Source organism: Amphiura filiformis, chromosome 20 (assembly GCF_039555335.1).
Source record: "Amphiura filiformis chromosome 20, Afil_fr2py, whole genome shotgun sequence".
Classification (NCBI taxonomy): Eukaryota; Metazoa; Echinodermata; class Ophiuroidea; order Amphilepidida; family Amphiuridae; genus Amphiura; species Amphiura filiformis.
In genome coordinates, this window is record NC_092647.1 from 62,255,303 (window position 1) to 62,274,523 (window position 19,221).

The 19,221-nt window shown below is 33.8% G+C and overlaps 1 protein-coding gene across 1 annotated transcript in view; it reads right to left on the reverse strand.

Moving 5' to 3' along the window:
- Window positions 1–3,540: 3,540 nt before the first annotated feature.
- LOC140142523 (ceramide synthase 1-like) overlaps window positions 3,541–19,221 on the reverse strand; it is an 88,433-nt gene continuing 72,752 nt past the window's right edge. The window contains exons 5-7 of the mRNA XM_072164517.1: window positions 18,761–18,914; window positions 13,658–13,821; window positions 3,541–12,869 (exon numbers count right to left, since the gene is read on the reverse strand). Of these exons, the coding sequence (XP_072020618.1) occupies window positions 12,773–12,869; window positions 13,658–13,821; window positions 18,761–18,914 (415 nt within the window). The 3' untranslated portion in view covers window positions 3,541–12,772. The remainder of the gene's footprint in view (window positions 12,870–13,657; window positions 13,822–18,760; window positions 18,915–19,221) is intronic.

Genomic DNA, 19,221 nt, shown 5'->3' on the forward strand with positions numbered 1-19,221 from the left:
TTCAATTTTGAATACAAGGAATGTCCTGATGATATCAAATAAATTTTGATTTTTTTTGCGATATAATACAAATTTTATGGCAAATGATAAATATTCGATATTTATTTATATTTTTGATATTTAACAGTCCTTGAAGTAAACTTAATAAACCTAATGATATGTACTTAAAGTGTATGCAGCTGGGATAGAGCCGACAATCAATTGAAAATTTTGACCTTTAATAATCTTTATTTTGGGGGGGGGGGGGGAATCTATATCTTCAATATGAAAGGTCAAAATGTTCATAAGGATGGCTTTTCATCCCAGCTACATACACAGTTGGTAACCCACGCTTTAGAAAGGCTCCACAAAATGCTTAAAACAGTGGGTTTGAAAAATTTCTGGTTAAAATGTGTGTCCAAACAAATATAAAGCGTGGTCACTGATAAAAAGGGTGGGTTTAGAAGTCAACAATTGCAATCTCAAAGCTTACTGTAATTTCCGATTGAATGACACTAAATGAAACAAAAAAATGTTGACATCCCATTCTGTTTGGTCATCTAAAACTTCAATGTGTAATTCTCTTTGGGTGCAAATGTGCACCTCCTGGACCATAACCACGTATCTATGATCAGTAACCACGCTTTAATAGCATGCTTAGTAAGGGTGGGATCGGGTGTTTTGGTATAATGGGTATAAAATAAAAAGGGTGGATTTGAAATTAAAAGGGTGGGTTTGTATCACCACTGCCAGCTATGACATACCTATCATTAGATTTATACAATTTACTTTGAGGACCGTTATCAATTTTTAATCATTTGCCATAAAATATTTATTATATCGCTAATTTCAAAAAATCAAAATTATTTGATATCATCAGGACATTCCTCATATTCAGAATGCAATTTGACAGGTCCCACAAAAAATATGCAAAAACGTTGCTATCTGAGCCCTTGAGATAGTAAACACAAATTATAAGGCCAGATCCAAACAAGTATGTGTTTAATCATTACACGGTAGCTATGTACAAACTTCCCCCAATGCTTGTCCAGATAATTTTTTTCAAATTCGGGAAAATGTTTTTTGAAGATCTTTCAGTCAATTAAAATGGCTTTGACATTTCACTTGCTGCATTGCCATTGTGTGGAACTATGCTGTATAGACTATACTATGTCGCTCGTCTTCATTTAAATAAAATTCTGCCCTCCATAAGGTACCACGGGGCAATTTGTATGATAATACAATAAAACAGGTGATAGGTATGAAATAGAGACTTGTGCCTCTGTCACTTAGAACTTGGAACCTACATGTCTGCCATTTGGGTCAACAATAGACAATTTTGTGTGAACTGATGTGCATGTGAAGAAATGGAATTACATGTTAAGTTGCTACATAAATATTTGTTTGTCCCCCTCCCCCAACTTTTTAGATTCTAGAGTGCACTGGGCAAATATTTTGGTGTCGATAAAAAATGTACATTATTAAGTTTGTGCCACACCCCAGTTCCGAAAACCTGAGTTTGTCATGTTTGACACAAATTGTGATGGTAAAGTAGCTGCACAGTACAGGGAGGAGGAGGATGCATAGTTGGCCCCTAGTTAGCTCTAGTTGGTTTCTATCCTTTTTTTTTAGGATTACAAAAATCAGTTTTGAACATCAGCAAAGGGGGCCTAACAATACCTTTCGTATAATAATCCACTTATCAACTTCAAAAACAAATTTCATTATAGTTTCCACTGTTTTGAGCTGATGTGAACAAGTATCTCCTATTTCATAAGGCCAAAAAAAAATAATTGTTTGTCCTCCACATCTTTGAAAGAGGACGTCGGGTAGAGGCGGATTTTTTTTTTTTTAATTTTTTTTTTCGGATTTGGCGTATTTCTGGACCTTGCTAGAGCTAAATGCTACAATCATTCATGGTGACTTAAAAATACAATATTTTGTTTCTTTAAGGGATCCAAAATGAGCGTTTATTAACGTTTAGACAGTATTTTTGTGGGACATGAGAGCACCTCAGACCTATCGAATTGTTGCATTCTGAATCTGAAGCATGTCTTTCTGATATCAAATAATTTTCATTTTTTAAAATCACAATATAATACAAATTTTATGACAAATTATAAAAATTGATATTTTTCAAATTTTGATATATAACAGTCCTCGAAGTAAGTTATATAAATCTAATGATATATTCTTAAAGTGTATGTAGCAGGAGGAAAAGCCGACGGTCAATTGAAAATTTTGACCTTTCATATTGAAGATATGGATTTTTTCCCAAAAAGACCTAATTTTTTTTTTGGTGTTTTGGGAAAAAATCCATATCTTCAATACGAAAGGTCAAAATTTTCAATTGATCGTCGGCTTTTTATCCTACCTACATACACCTTAAGTATAAATCATCAGATTTATAAAGTTTACTTCAAGTACTGTTAAATATCAAAAATATCAATTTTTAATGATTTGCCATAAAATGTGTATTAAATTGCAAATTTCAAAAATCAAAATTATTTGATATCAGAATGACATTCTTCGTATTCAGAATGCAATTCGATATGTCTGATGTGCTCTAATGTCCCAAAATACTGTCCAAACGTTCATACCCCAGCCCTTAATATGCAGTTAAAGTTATAATTTGTGTTCATGTCATAGTCTTTTAAGGGCTGGGGTATGAACCTTTGGACAGTATTTTTTGTGGGACATTAGAGCACATCAGACATATCGAATTGCATTCTGAATACGAAGAATGTCCTTCTGATATCAAATAATTTTGATTTTTTGAAATTCGCAATGTAATACACATTTTATGGCAAATCATCAAAAATTGATATTTTTGATATTTAACAGTACTCGAAGTAAACTTTATAAATCTGATGACTTATATTTGAAGTGTATGTAGGTGGGATGAAAAGCCGACGATCAATTGAAAATTTTGACCTTTCATATTGAAGATATGGATTTTTTTTTCCAAAACACCAAAATAAAAAGGTCTTTTTGGGAAAAAATCCATATCTTCAATATGAAAGGTCAAAATTTTCAATTGACCGTGGCTTTTTCCTCCCTGCTACATACACTTTAAGAATATATCATTAGATTTAGATAATTTACTTGAGGACTGTCATATATCAAAATTTGAAAAATATCAAATTTTTATAATTTGTCATAAAATTTGTATTATATTGTGATATTCAAAAAATGAAAATTATTTGATATCAGAAAGACATGCTTCGTATTCAGAACGCAATTCGATAGGTCTGAGTTGCCTTTATGTCCCACAAAAAATACTGTCGAAACGCAATAAACGCTCATTTTAGATCCCTTAATGATTTGGTGGGCTTTTTTTTAAATTTTCAACCATGAAAGATCTTAGCATTTAGCTCTAGCTAGGTCCAGAGATACTCCAAATCTAAAAAAAATTGAATTTTACTTATTTTTATAAAAAAAAATTGAAAAAAAAAATTGGTCAGGCCTTCATCTGAGGAGCGGGCGGTGGAGGACAAACAAACAACTTTTTTTTTTTTGCCTAACCTCACATTAATAAGTAGTCTATAACACACAAAAATAGTCCCTATTTTAATCAAATATTTTTTTATTAAGAACCTTTCATGAGGTGACATTTAAAATGCTTACTTTGTTTTTAACATGAAGGGGTTAACACATCTATAATAGTATGACACTATACAGCAAAACCCTTCACCCAACAGTTTACATAGGGCTAACATCCAATAACTGGTATACACCAGGTTGACATCACTGAGGATTTATACATTAGGCCGACATCAATTAGCTATGTATTTTGTGCAGGCCTGACTTCTCAAATTATCAACATCTAGTTGCCAATAAGTATGGAATGGTTACGTAATTTAGGACATTACTGCTTGCAGGATATGAGAACAAAAATAATCGGGGTGTTTCCTCAACAATTAAGATACATGGTGAGTCAATAATGATGGCATGCTTCAAGTAGTTGATATCTTTGACATTAAGGTTGGACATCATAATTCACAGAATGATAAAATCTGAATGTTGAAATCCCTCCAGATTATGTAATGTCCAAACTACAAGTAACCCTTACATACAAGTTACAATAGCATAGCATTTTGCCTCTAATAAATGCCCCGAACCCCTACCACTTATTAAAAAAGTTTTTTAAATGGGAATTAATGTCTGCAAATTAACTCTAATAAACAAACAATTTACTCTAGTCTGCAGGAAGGTATTTATTAGAAACACTTCTAGCAACTTTTCCATCATTTTCTGGTATTCCTGATGCTATAAGAAAATTAATTAGTCCAGAATTTTAAGAACTAAACAAATAGTTGCGTAGAGTGGCTTAAATCTTCTCCAGTTTTATTTCTATCAGTTTGAGCCAAAAACTGATTGCTGCTATCCAGTATAATTTACAAAATTGGTTGCATTCTGTTTCAGTTTGATTATTTTGCCCCTATTCATCTTTAATCCTATCCCAAATTGTGCAATTCTCAACCCCCACCCCCAAAAATCCTTTTTGAAATAAACCAAGTGAGAATCATTGACATCTTTTCTAACATTTGGCTATAATCACCAAAACAATTGTGCCAAAATTATCTTGAAAAAAATGAAAACCAGCTGAAAGTTGAAGCCATTTCTACACAAATGTTCATACACTTTCGTCAATTTAATTACACATTGAAAAACATTTAACACATTTTTCAAATCAAATATTTCAAATGAGTTTGATATTATTCATGAACAGAGATGAGGGTCATTATAATCTTATTTATTATTACTATATCAGTTGAGTTGTACAGGAACCCTGTTTGTTATATTCCATATTCCAGTTGCTAACAAGTAGCAATTAATCATATGCCATTGATTAGCAGGCATAAATGTTGAAACTGCAAATCATGTGCTGCAGTGTTATCGCAATAGATTCAAACTTGACCGGTCTTAGCCACAACTCATTTATTGCAGCGTTTCTGTTACTGTTTTACACCAAATTAAAGCATTGCTTGAGGGGGTCATACTGCCCACTATTAAAGCAGCCAATCAGAAATGCATATGGATTTGAACATTAACCCCCGTACATGACTTGCATTTTATACGTATATATACATGTGTTAGTCCATGATATTAAGACACGGTTTTACAATACATTGTTTTTAATACTCATCAGCCAAAACCATATCAAGTTCAGTGGTGACACCAGTATGGGTGTGGAGGGTGGGAGAAAATTTCCCCATAATCAACCTTCCTCCTCAGTGGCATGCGCAGGATTTTTTGACTGATGGGGCACACAATCCTGTTCCCCTGAATGACTACGCCCAAAAAGGTTGACCCAATTTTTTTACACGGCTGTTCCTCCCTGTGGCAAAACCCAAAATATAAACGTTTTACTTTTTGGACTGGACAAGGTTTTCATATTTATCACATTCCCACACTCTCCGATACACAATTTACTCCCCCCCCCCATCCCCCTGGGAATTATCTGATATCACCACTGATCAAGACACCTCATACATCCGTGCAAATTCTCTATTGACATGGAAACCATTGAGTTGGTTAATTAAAAAAACAATGACAAAATTATATACAAAAAATAATAATTACATTAATGCTAACCATTATTAAATACCGCTTGACAGTACAAAATGCTATACTTCATTTAGTGAAACTTGATGACATTATTGGGGTCATAGGGTATTGAAATTAAGAAATCATTACATATAAATAAATACAATTGTTGTGCTGCGCTACCATACCTGTACATATCTTAATTAAAATATATCAGTTTACTTTGACCTTGCATTGATTAACACATCATAGGGTGATTAAATTTATCATCAGTTTTAATTACATACAAGGTCTCTATTGAGGGCTTCAGATATGCCGTTGATTTCGTCACACACCCTCGCATTATACCGTAAACATGAGCAAATAAGCCACATATTACATGCTGTGTGTTTGGACCCACCAAATGATTTGCCTTTTCATTCCTATAACTGATACTGATAGTACATACAACACAGTTTCAAGAACCACTTTATTTGTCTTTAATTGTTCAATTTCTAATTAAGCTTCCCTGTATGCACAATGATCCATTCCAGTTGAAATCCATACACCCCCTATGGAAGACATGACTTTTATCATTCACAGAGGGAGTGTGAATTTCAAATGGGGTTACCTGAATGGGCAGAATACCCCAATCTGTATCATTTTGCAATACATTGTGATGCTAGCTAGCAGCTATATATTACACTATAGGTTGCACACGCATTTCTTGCATTGCAACTATCTTCAGCCTCCTTTCAATGATACAACAACTACTCCCTAAATGTATGCACGCATGCAACAGATTAAAGACAAACCAAAATCAGGGTTCAAATTAACTATGCTCCAATCCAATTCAGATATAGTGCTTTCTCATTGCTGCATGTATTTCTTCAGGATATTGTAGAAATAAATTGTCAGTTCTGTATTTTTTTTAAATGAATATTAGTGAAAAATTATCATGACATTTTACCCCACTAAATGCCTTCTGTGAAATGATAATACAAGATATGACCATTGACCAGGGGTCATATTTTAAAAACAAACTCTCTTCATCAGTGATTTAAGTAATACTTTTGAAAGAAAATAAAGGTATGTTGAGTTGTTTTGGCTTAACCAATGATGTGACAAGGGTATACACTGTGTACAGTACAGACAGGCACACTATAATATATTGTTTAACATGATTAATTAATATTTAATACAGGGAACAAAACTGGATACCAAAAATTATGATGACAAGCTTTTTGATTTCCAGTAATGAAATGAACAACTTTGTATTTGTACAAATACACCCATTCATAATCAAATTGACCATTTACCCACTCCCCATAAGACCTAAAAAAAGAAAAGTTTGTATTGCCTTTACAGTTTCAAAGTCAGGTCGGTATTTTTTTAAACAATATTTTACCACATACAATGTTTAACGTAGGTTCACCATAAATTATGATAATAAACAATGATTTACAAAGTTTATCAGACTTGTTTTTTAATATCAGAGTTGTATGGTAACAGAGTTGTGTGGTAGGAATTACAAACCAGCAAAACATTTTGGGAGATGTATACCAATCATATGAAAATTCAAATATTAAAAAAAACACGACCCTATTTTTAATTCCCGATTCAAAAAGGGTAATACAAACTTCTTTTTTAGGCTTAATAAATATATCATGTTTGTGATTGAAATTATGTTATACAACAGTACTCCACATGATCAACACATCTCCAGTTTGTTTTTGAAGGATTATGAAGGTGTCATCCACTTATGGTACATTCAAGTCCTAGGTCTTTCTTCACTATGTGCTACTCTTATTGTATTGGGCATGGTTACATATACAAATGGGTTAATGTTTTTCAAATCCACCATACAAATTAAAGAATTTTTGAGGAAATTAATTTTCTACCACCCACTAAAGGAATCTATATCAATATTGGGCTATTCTAGTTACAATCCATACACCCCCTATGGAAGACATGACCTTAATTTTCCACACAGGGAGTGTGAATTATAAATGGGATTACCTGAATGGGTGACTCCATTTGAAATTTACACTCTCTGTGTGGAAGATTATTAAAGTCACATCTTCCATAGGGTGGATGGATTTTAACTGGAATAGCGAACAACACACTGCATACTGACAATTAACAGACAACTATAATCCATACCCCTTGTATTGAATTGACTACAGAGGGCGCTGATTGATTCTTTAACAGTACCAAGCCAGTTTTGATAAATCCACACTTTTACAGCAGCGTATACACGAGCATTTATTTATTTCTTATTTAACCTGGGGTGACCAATCAATGCACTGGCACTGTTCTCCCTTGGTTCCCAGGTTTGCATGTGTTAGCACATAAAATTTGTCATGCCTGGAACTTGTGTACACGCATATTGAATCCATTACTTTCAAGGAAGCGGCTGAACATTACCATTTTATTCCAAAAGGTTTTTATCGCTGATATCAACAGATAAATCATAGATTTTCTTACAAAGTTGAGTGGCAATGACTAACTGACATTCCTCATGCGACTAAGACGATCTTGTTTTCGTTGTTGAAAGGGATTCAATTATGTTTCACTTTTGTTTATCACCATTTAACAACTCGCAACCAGCGTGGCTGCCAGGTTTAAACCACACAGACAATGTGAACACCTTGTTGTTAAACGGTGATTAACAACAGTGAAACATGATTGATTCTCTAATTGTCCACACTTGGTGAGTAACATTCTAGCTTATATAGGTACAGTTGATAGTTGTCCGTGATTCAATCAAATGCAGTGTTCACAACGATATGTAATGCTGGTTTCATACTTTCCTGCCACTTGCTGCTTTGAAGATGATTTTGTCTTTCTGCACAGTCGCACCAGAAATGCTAGCGGTGACCAGCAGCAAGCCGATATATCGACCACTCCACCGCTTTGAATTTAAGTCAACTCCCAGTGGTGCCACTCTGACGTATGAGAACAAAATACGATTTTGGAGCAGTGCTGAGCAGCAAGAGTGCAGCAGAAAGTAGGAAACCAGCATAAGGACTGAATGACAACCGATAAAATAGATGATTAATTGCTCCTGTATACACAGAAACAGACAATTCAGACTAACATTACATCAAATACTGAAGGGACATATCTACACCATACACCAACAGAGTATCAAACAATTGGTTATAATCAATAATGTGACATTTTCATGATTTTTTCTTATACAAAACTTTTTTATACTATATACATATGACATAGGAGCATATCCTAATAATATTAGGGATGTTCCTTCTTTAGCATGTGAACAGTCGCATCAAATGGTGGCGCTCTGTATTCCACGATAGAGTCGTCCAAGTCTCTGTTTGATGTGGATGCTCACATATGTCATAACAAGCCACCAGCAGTTTTATTTTTCTTTAAAAAAAATTCTTATAGTAACATACTGAACTGTACTGCGCATCCTTGAGTTTTCTAACCATCTGTAGTTTTATTTTGCCCATACATATCTATAATCTAAGGGGGGAAAATGGTAACATTATTTAAATACTAAATTTATATTAAAACAAGAAGATCCTGTTACTTTTCCCACTATATGTAAACGACAAAAATTATTAATTACAAGCGGGCCAATCAGTGTTTGGAATGCTTTAAATGCCTTTTAAAAAGTGTGATCTCCTAAAATCTTTTAATAGTGGCCAAAATAAGCTATCACCTGCAATTAAATTGGCCTAGCAAGTAGTCACGAATAGGCAGGCATATGTGATTGACGAGCACCGCGCATTGACAAATATTAATGCATGGGACATACTTTTCCATTGGCATTTATTTGGTTCTTTAAATGAAACCAATCATGGCTACACAGTACAGTTCAAAATGTCATTACAATGTAAACATTACAATATAAAATCTGTATGTTAACTTGGCCAAACTATTAATAATATTACATTCATGCTTTAAAACAAAAATATGATCACCTTATAAATAAACAGGACCCATTTTGTCTCATTTTCACAAAATGTTATGACCAAAGTTCTTCGTAAGACACTATTTTCAAAACATACTTTCCGTCCAAAAAACGTGGAATAGATGTACACTACACAACTGCAGTACCACATGCATGCAAACATCAATTTCAATATTGTACCATATCCACTTGAAGAAAGGAATTCAACTGAACTGTATTTGTTCTAGTTGATTGATGTCTTTTGTTTCTCCCTCAAAATGAAGGGTCTGTGGAGCATAAGAATGTGACTCATTGCAAAGCCATTTTTAGCTAGAAAGAGATACGACATGTATTAAGCATTACAGCATTCCAAATTTTTTAGGACAGGGAATATTCAGATTTCACATGTTGGCAATTGAAATATATCACCAGGGTTACCAACCACAAAAGTAATAAATCATGATTATTTTGAGTTGTACGGGTTACGAGAAAAACATGAGCTTCCACCCGATACCAAAATCTGTATTTTGATGGGGGAAAGTGAGGGATGAGGCTGTCAATCTGTTCATGCATCTTCAAGTGTCATCAGTGATGTATATCCTATCGACTACAAAACCTGTTCTCGTCATTTTGGTCTAGGTTGGGGAGGTCACCATTATATATTTTTATTATAACTTTGTTAGTTGCACCATTACCAACTGGTAAGTTTGGTGCTTTTATAGTTACCGGTACCTGTTTTAACAATTTCTCATCTGACCTAGGATGACCTTTGATGTGAACTCTGGAATTCACCTGTTCGGTAAATCCTATAATCCTTTGCATTTGGATCCATACAATATGGCACGCCAATGCACGCAGCGCATTGTTAGTGAACATAGTTACTGCGCATTTCGTTGCTGTGAATTGATGCAGTTCAATGTACGCATCAGTTCAATGTGTCCCCCATTGGCGTGACAAAATCAGGGTTCCAAAGGCTTTATCGGATTTACCAAAAAGGTCAATTAGTATTACAATAGTTTGCCTTTTATACATATTACATTTTGGAAATGTTTGTATCTGACATTACATTTCAGCATGACATGCTACACAAGCAGCCTACATAAACTTAATAGTAATTTTTAGTACACTAGTATTACTGACATCTACAAAATTAATACTCCTAAAAAAAGCAAAAACATTAATTTTAAAAATATTCGATGTACTACTATTCAACTAAAATATCTATATTGCATATTTTTAAAGCTTAAAAGCTTCCAAATCTAATACACAATTGACATTGACTTGTTATAAACAACAAGATTATATGCAGAAATCTAGATAAACTTTGCACATGTGAATTGAGTTGCTCCATTTGAGATTCACATACAACCTGATACGATCACAATCTCCCACACAGGGGGTGTAGATTTGAAATGGAGTCGCCCATTTAGGTTACCCTATTTGAAATTCACACTCCCTGTGTGGGAGATTGAATTCATGTCGTCCATAGGGGGTGTATTGATTTCAACTGAAATAGCCCAATGCTTGAGAATTTCACAATTGATACAACTGAACCTGTATACCTCTCTCCAGTTTTTTGTTTGATATGCATCAACTTTGTTGGTTCCAAGGTGAATTTATTATTCCAGTCATCAGTGACAAACTATTGATTTTTAATCAATTAACTGAACTGTTCTTTCCAAATACAGATTTGACTAGTTTGCTAGTAATTGACCACTTTTGCATTCCCTGAAATGCGTCAGGGCACTGCACATGCTCAAAGCATGCATTTTCAAACAGCTTCATGATCAAAAATATGTCATGATTATTGCATGGCATGCTAAAATGGTCTATGGCCACTGATTTGTCAAAGAGGGCATGTGAACATGAAGATGTACCGAATTAATTCACATTGGATGCAAATGCAGACTTCTACCTTTCCAAGTAGTCTGTAATGCAGTTTTAATGAACAATGATCTACAGATTAGATTACAAGATCAACATATTCTTGGACAAGATTTGTTCCCTTATCACATCTATATCCTGTTATTAGCCTTGACAATGTTTCCTACATACAACCTAGTAGTATGGATATACACTGTATAATCATGCTAGTCAAAGAAATGAGAACGAGATAATCTTATAGTCCAACCTCCCTTATCTGGACCTTTATCCAGATATTTCTATTATCCGTCCATGTCACCTTCACAGGAATACAAGTTAAGCTTAGACGGATGAATTTCATGCTCTGAGGATGTTATCCGTATTGAGTAGTCTTGTTTTTGTCCTAATTTTAGCATGTCAGTCTATGCAGAATTACACAGAATTCACTTATCCTGGTTTTTCACTTCTGTAGCCGATGGTCATAGCCAGATAAAAGAGTTTAGGCTATAGATCAATATACTACGCTATGGCAATCCTTTATATTGAATTGTTATTCATGGGGTACAAAACAGCATATGAAGAGCACTTTTTCCAGCTTCATGTAAATCGATATATAATTTTGAGCTCTTTGTCCAAATCTCTGCTGCAATTTCAAAATAAAGCCTATTCATAGTCCCACTGGCTTCAAATGGTATTTCTCAAACATTTTTTACTGCTTTCATAACAAAACAAATATCATACTTATTAAGTCCACTTCATGCAACATATGCGAGGTCCGTTAAATATAAAGAAAAAATGGCATTCATGAAATTTTCTTTTTCTTGCCTTCAATATAAATTCACCAGAAAATTACATGTTTAATCTCCCAAATACACAGTTCACTGGCTTCAGAATACCTGTGCAGTCCAGGTATTCCACACTCACACCTCTACACCATAAGGTCAAATTTCATGGCTACATTATGGTATAGAGGTCAGCAAACTGTGTCAAGGAGATGATGTCAGTCTGTCAATATCTTGTATTCATTAGCACAGTATTCCATAACACACCTGTTTCTCTCTTCATACATGATTATCAAAACTGACAACAAAAATTTCATTCATTGATTCATTCCACACATGAATGAGAAAGAAAATAGTATTTTAGGGAAATTTATTTGGTAAAACAGTCATTTCCCAACTTGATAAAGGTCAGTGTTTCTAGAAAGACAACAAATAGTCTGCAAAATGTTACTATTTTCCCTCAATTTACGTGCAAGGTGAAAGTTTCTGCTTCTCGTTAAATTACAAGTGCATCTTTTACACAAAATTTCTCATGGTCCATTATTTAAAAAATCTCAATACATTTACTTTACTTCTTTTAGTTGCTCATTTCATTTGACGCAAAATTCTTCACATTTTTAATAGAAATAGGCTTTTTTTATACAAACAAGGAGAATAAAAAGTTTTGTTGAAAAAAATGTGTGTGGTGTTTGAAAATTTAGTTGTGGTTGGGCACTTCGTGAGAGTTGTTCTGCTGGTGGGGTTGCCTGTGCTTCACACCGTCTCCGTTCATGGCTTTCCCTGGTGTTAATACACTGGAGGAAAATAAAAAAGGAATACAAAATTGGTTAATGAAATACTTGTAATCAGTGGTAATATGACACTCGAGGGTTGTACATGTATGATTTCAGCTTTTTTAGAAGCAAATATTTTGCTTGGCTTATAATTGGAGAAAATTATTTGGCTTTTTGTTATTGCACGCATCAATAAAGTCCAAACTTATGCTTGCATAAATTCACATATGCGCCAGTCACACATTGTGCAAACCACCCAGAGTAGGTACTGTGCTTAGCTGCCTGCATGCCATGCTATATCAATCCACATGTCAATGTAATGAGTCTCATTTTTTCGACAATTTTTTCCCCACGAGCCCTGCATTCATGTTGTGCACTTGGGCAAGGCACTTTACCTCACTTGACTTTCTACCTAGGAGAGAAATGGGGGGGGGGGGGCTGTTCGACTATTGTCCATTGAGCGCTGTCCGCAGTGCCTTGGGCATTGTATGGCAGCTGACATGTTTCACAACAGCGGAATAAATGTAAAGCGCTTTGATGCACATGAAAGGTGCTGCATAAATGCCAACATTTATTTTAACCCTCTGAGCACTACCTGCTGATCAAACATTGCCTCTGATTGGTCAATTACATGATATCTTCATTTTAATCACCAATCAGAATTGTACCTTGCAAATAATTCACCCCAATTTTTTTCCGTGGTGACATTATTCTAATAATGTTGCTGATTGGTCCAATTGATAATGAAAACTTCTTTTTGGCCAATCAGCAGGTAGTTTTCATGGGGTTAACCTTTATTTTATACTTACCCGTTGGAATTTTGTACTGGTATTGTTTCTTCTTCATGACCATTGACAGATAACCGTTTCCTGTCTATGCCGACTTTGAGACTGCTTTCATCTGTTTCTTCTCTGGGGTCATCCATTTCTTTAGTGTCACCAATGATAATTTTGAAGAGGAATACCAATATTAACTGCAAAGAGTTAAAGTAAGAAGAATATGATAATTAGTTTGGCAAGACTAGCTGTCTAACATGTGTAACTGGCATACTTCATCAAATATACTCTCTAAATCAAAATAAGGATAATAATTGTGTGAACAAAGCCATGTTGTAAACTGTTCTCTTTGTAAAATGACACATCAAGGGGAAAAAAAACAAGCCCAAAAATTACAACAGAGCCCCCTATGGGGCGCTGTTATATTTGCAATACAGGTAATTATGTGTGACTTACAAAATCAATGTCCGAATCAAATAACTGTTTGGAAATAAGCTTTTTTTTATATATCTGTCGAACCATATCTTAAAAGAGAGCACCAAATTTATGAAATACCTCTTGAACAGTCATGAACCAATTCAAATATAATACAATTGGGCATTTTTGGATACGTACAGGATTATCTTATAATGGAAGTCTAGCTTCCTTTTTTCAGATTTTTCAAGCTTTTGGTGATTTTTTAGAGTCATTTAGCCTCTTCCAGCAAAAAGAAAAAATGCCAACAGACCAATCCTACTTGGCAAGTCTGCCATTCAATAGAATAGGGTGGGTTTTTTGGTCACATTAGTTATAATTTTAGAAGTTAAAGTAAAGAGAACTTGGATTTGTTTGCTAAAGCATATCTTGATCATCAATCCAAAAGATTCAGATATGCAGTATATTTCATTTTGTTACCCAAATTTCATACAAAATCTGAGCATGTTTCGCATATGTGATGTGATCAAGCAAAATAGTCAGAAGTTGGATATATTGATTTTCAGATATGTGACATGATCAAGGGGAATGAGTCACATGTCGGCAATTTTCAATTAGAAGTTTTATACATCATTTTCTGGCAGTTTATGAATGCTACAGTTTGATGCAAACCCCATCAAAATCGGACATTCGGTTACCGAGTTATGAGCAATTTATCAATGGCTGAAAACAATATAAAACAAAAGAATTTGATGCCAATATCTCAAAAATAATATTGGTGACATCCGACTCATTCCTCTTGATCATGTCACATATAGTCAAACAAAGACAAAATGTCTTTTGTTGCATATTGTGTTGGAAACACTTCAACTATAAGTTCAATTTCAATGGGGTTTTCTACAAAAAGTTAACTTTGTAAATGATTTATACAATCATGTAAAAAATCAGAGTTGGCGATTTTTTTGATTTAAAAAAAAAATTAAAACAAATCGATTTATTTGATTTAAATCGGATTTTTTTGATTTAAATCAATTTTTGTGATTTTTTTTATCCCAAGAACTGCTATACCCCATGATAAAGTCTAAAGAGACCAGTAGAATGCTAGACATATGCACAATCCTATCAGGTATTTACAAAAAATCAAACATGTTTTCAGATGTGAAAATTTCAAAGAAAAAATTTGGTAAAATCATGGGAAAAAACCTGTTGAATTCTGCACCTTAAAAATGATTTTTTATCAATAGATAAAATGACATCATAGAGGTATTTAATTGTATACAAAAGGTGTAGAAACATTACAAATGAAGTAAAACAGGCAATTGAAGATAGAAATTAACTTATTTATCAAAAACGGTAAAAACTGAAAAAGTTGATTTTAAAAAAAATCATTTGATTTAAATCGTGATTTAAATCATGATTTAAATCAATTGATTTAAATCGCGCCAACCCTGTAAAAAATGAAAATCTAATATGCCCAACTTCAGACTGATTTTGCTTGATGACACCACATATTAAGATATGTGTTGAAGATCATATTTGATGAAGCCAGGCGCCACCCTGATTGGAGCTGACTGGAAGGTCAATGCCAATCATGCAATTTTAATCAACCATGCCCACTCTATTAGGCTGATAATATGATGTGTTACAATGTTATAAGAAATATGACTCCAGTTTTAGTGGCTGTACATGAGTGATGATAGATAAATAATGGGCCAATGTTCTATTTGCAATGTATGTATACATGGAGTACATATTTATTTATAGTGTTCTTTTTATTTTAAATGTTGTACTGTGTAAATTGCTTTCATTTACAAAAGAGGTTATGTTACATTTTGGCGCTTTAGAAATCTCTTAAGGGATCTGGAATGAGCGTTCTGACAGTATTATATGTGGGACATGAGAGCACATCAGACATATCGAATTGCATTCTGAATACTGAAGAATGTCTTTCTGATATCAAATAATTTTCATTTTTGAAATTCACGATATAATACAAATTTTATGACAAATTATTAAAATTTGATATATTTCAAATTTTTGATATATAACAGTGCTCGAAGTAAAATTTAAAAATCTAATGATATATTCTTAAAGTGTATGCAGCTGGGAGGAAAAGCCGACGATCAATTGAAAATTTTGACCTTTCATATTGAAGATATGGATTTTTTCCCAAAAAGACCTCATTTTTGTTGGTGTTTTGGGAAAAAAATCCATATCTTCAATACGAAAGGTCAAAATTTTCAATTGATCGTGGCTTTTCATCCCACCTACATACACTTTAAGTATAAATCATCATATTTATAAAGTTTACTTCACGTACTGTTAAATATCAAAAATATCGATTTTTAATCATTTGCCATAAAGTGTGTATTACATTGCAATTTCAAAAATCAAAATTATTTGATATCAGAAGGACATTCTTCAGTATTCAGAATGCAATTCGATATGTCTGATGTGCTCTAATGTCCCACAATAAATACTGTCCAAACGTTCATACCCCATCCCTTAATATTTTAACAAAAGATTAAATTAATTCTTGTCAACTAGAGTTTTCTTTTGCTTACAATTCCCAGATGATTGTGAGTATTCATAATTATTTTATTATGTCATATTCCGTGACACTAGATATTATCATTCAACATGCAAGCTCTAATAATAACCAAAATTTGTCCTGTAAGTGGTAATATTCGCACATATAATTTTTTTGCGGTTTGCCAATTTTGTCAACTACATCCCTTGTTTATAAATTTGTGATTTTGAGTTTTCTTACATAGCTCTATCAGCACTTAAACACATTTGCATATCTTTTTTATTTTCGAGATAGAACAACATTTTCCAAGAACAACATTTTCCAAAATGTTATTCTATAATGTATATTTTTGTGTGTTTTATATTCAGTATAATTTTGCCTAAATATTGATATCAAAAATTGTTCTTATTCAATATCAAAGATGTCTTGCAATATGTCGGTCATGAGTCTTGGTAGATTTGAAAGAATTAAATCAGATTTGGTATCAGTTAAAAGCTCATATAACCCCTGTGAAATTTTAGACCTGAAATATGTTTTGTTTACACACTATGGGTCACTATGGATCATAACTTTTAATATCAAATATGAAATAAACAAAGGCTGACACTATCAGCCAACAGAAGGGGTTTGCAAAACTTAAACAGAGTTTACCAAAGAGATTCAACTAGGAGACATCTAACTTCACCATGTTTACATGTTAGGTCATGAAGGGGGAAATAGAGTACCTCCAGATTTGCCTTAGGGAAACTTTGATTTAATGTGCCTATTTGTTTCGATCAGTGTGCAATGCCTTGTGGCAATAATACACACTATATAATATGACGCTACTAGTCAACCAACATCTAGATACACCTTGACAATCATAAGTTTACAATGTCAATCGGATGTTTTTAAGGCATTTCAGGCAATCATTTCCTACATATACAGCAAGTACAAAGATATGTTGACCATCGTAAGTTTACAATGTCAATCGGATGTTTTTGAGGCATTTTAGGCAATCATTTCCTACATGTATAGCAGATCTCCAACCTTACTTCCTCTTTTACATACTGCAACAAAGGTTAGGATTATTTTCCTAGCCATTCCGTATTTGTTAGTTTGTGTTGAAATTTGGAAATGTTGATCACAAATAACAATATCCTTTGAGTTTATTATTGTGAATGTTTTGACATATTTTGTGAGATAATATTGAGAAATATTTATTGAGAAATATTCTTTGAGCATATTATTGCTTGAAATTATTTTGTGAGGCAAGATTAATTTTGCTACAAGCAACATACACATTTCTTTTCTAATCACACCATATTTTTGTTAATCTTCCTGTTCCTACTTCCTTCTGGTGGCATATTTCCCTCTTCTATACCCATCTTTATAATCAGACTTTCTTCACATAGAGATTCACTGTCACCCTTGAGAAATTTATTAAGCTTGACGACATACAGGCATGAAAATGATCATCTAAGAAAAAACCTGATATGTTTGAAAAACCTGAAAAAGCGTGTGAAATTAGGCTATAAAGGCCAAAAACAGGCTGAAATTAAAAGAAAGTGATGAAATTGACCAAAAAAAAACCCCATCTGAATTAAGATTTAAACCTGAAAATTCTCATGCCTGGACATATAAAATATTAGAGAAAGTACGGGATAATATTGTAAATTCATATGCGCCTTCAAATATTCTGCACATCTGCAATGTTTATCGTTGATTTATTTTTTATGGTGAATTTTGACTACCAGAAGTGGTATGCATGATGGATTTAGCTCAATTAAAATGCATGGAGAAGTATAATAGTGTATGGTGCTTTCATGGACAATTTTTGTCCTGTTTCTAACCTAAAATCAGTTTTGACCACGATCACACGCAGGTGCAGAGCTCTGAGGACCTAAATCAATTGGGCTAACCCATTTAATGTACACACTACCCCTGTAGAAGAATTTGGAAATATCTTCCACAGAGGAAGTATGGAATTAGCACATTAAGCAACTCTATTTGAAATCCACCCTCCCTCTGTGGACGATTCAGGTTGAATCTTTCTCAGAGGGTGCATGTGACTTTGTAGTCTCTTTCTGAACCAAGTTCAGACGAGGCAAAAATGGCCGCAATCTGATTCAGGGCCAAAACCCTTGCTTGTCATATTCTTCAGAGCTGGGACACTTCTTGAAAAATACTTCCTTGGGGGCATAGATCCTTACCGAGAACCAGTAGACATCCATAGCCATAAGAAGCCAGAGCAGGACGTTGAATTCAATACCAAATGGGAGGTGATCCTGGTAGTAAACCTTGGCTGTAGAAGGCAAGATTGAGTAGAGAACCTTCAATGGGAACCAGTACATTCTGCACATTAACCTGCAAATGCAAGACAAAACAAAACATACTTTGTTAGTTTAATTAAAATTTTGCCGCCTTTTTCCCTCAAAAGGAACTGTAAACATACCATAGTGATCACAACATTCATATCAAATCAAGAGAGATTAGATTGGAAGAGCCCAGACTCCTGCATAACACAAGAAACTGGCTTTATTGGATTGTCACCCATGGAGATCAAATAATGTACATGTTGCATATTTCTCTGATGCACAATAATTGACATCTTAAACTAAGCACAAGCATTACAAAGATTTGGCACCTGTGTCGATAATAGTTTACACACAGA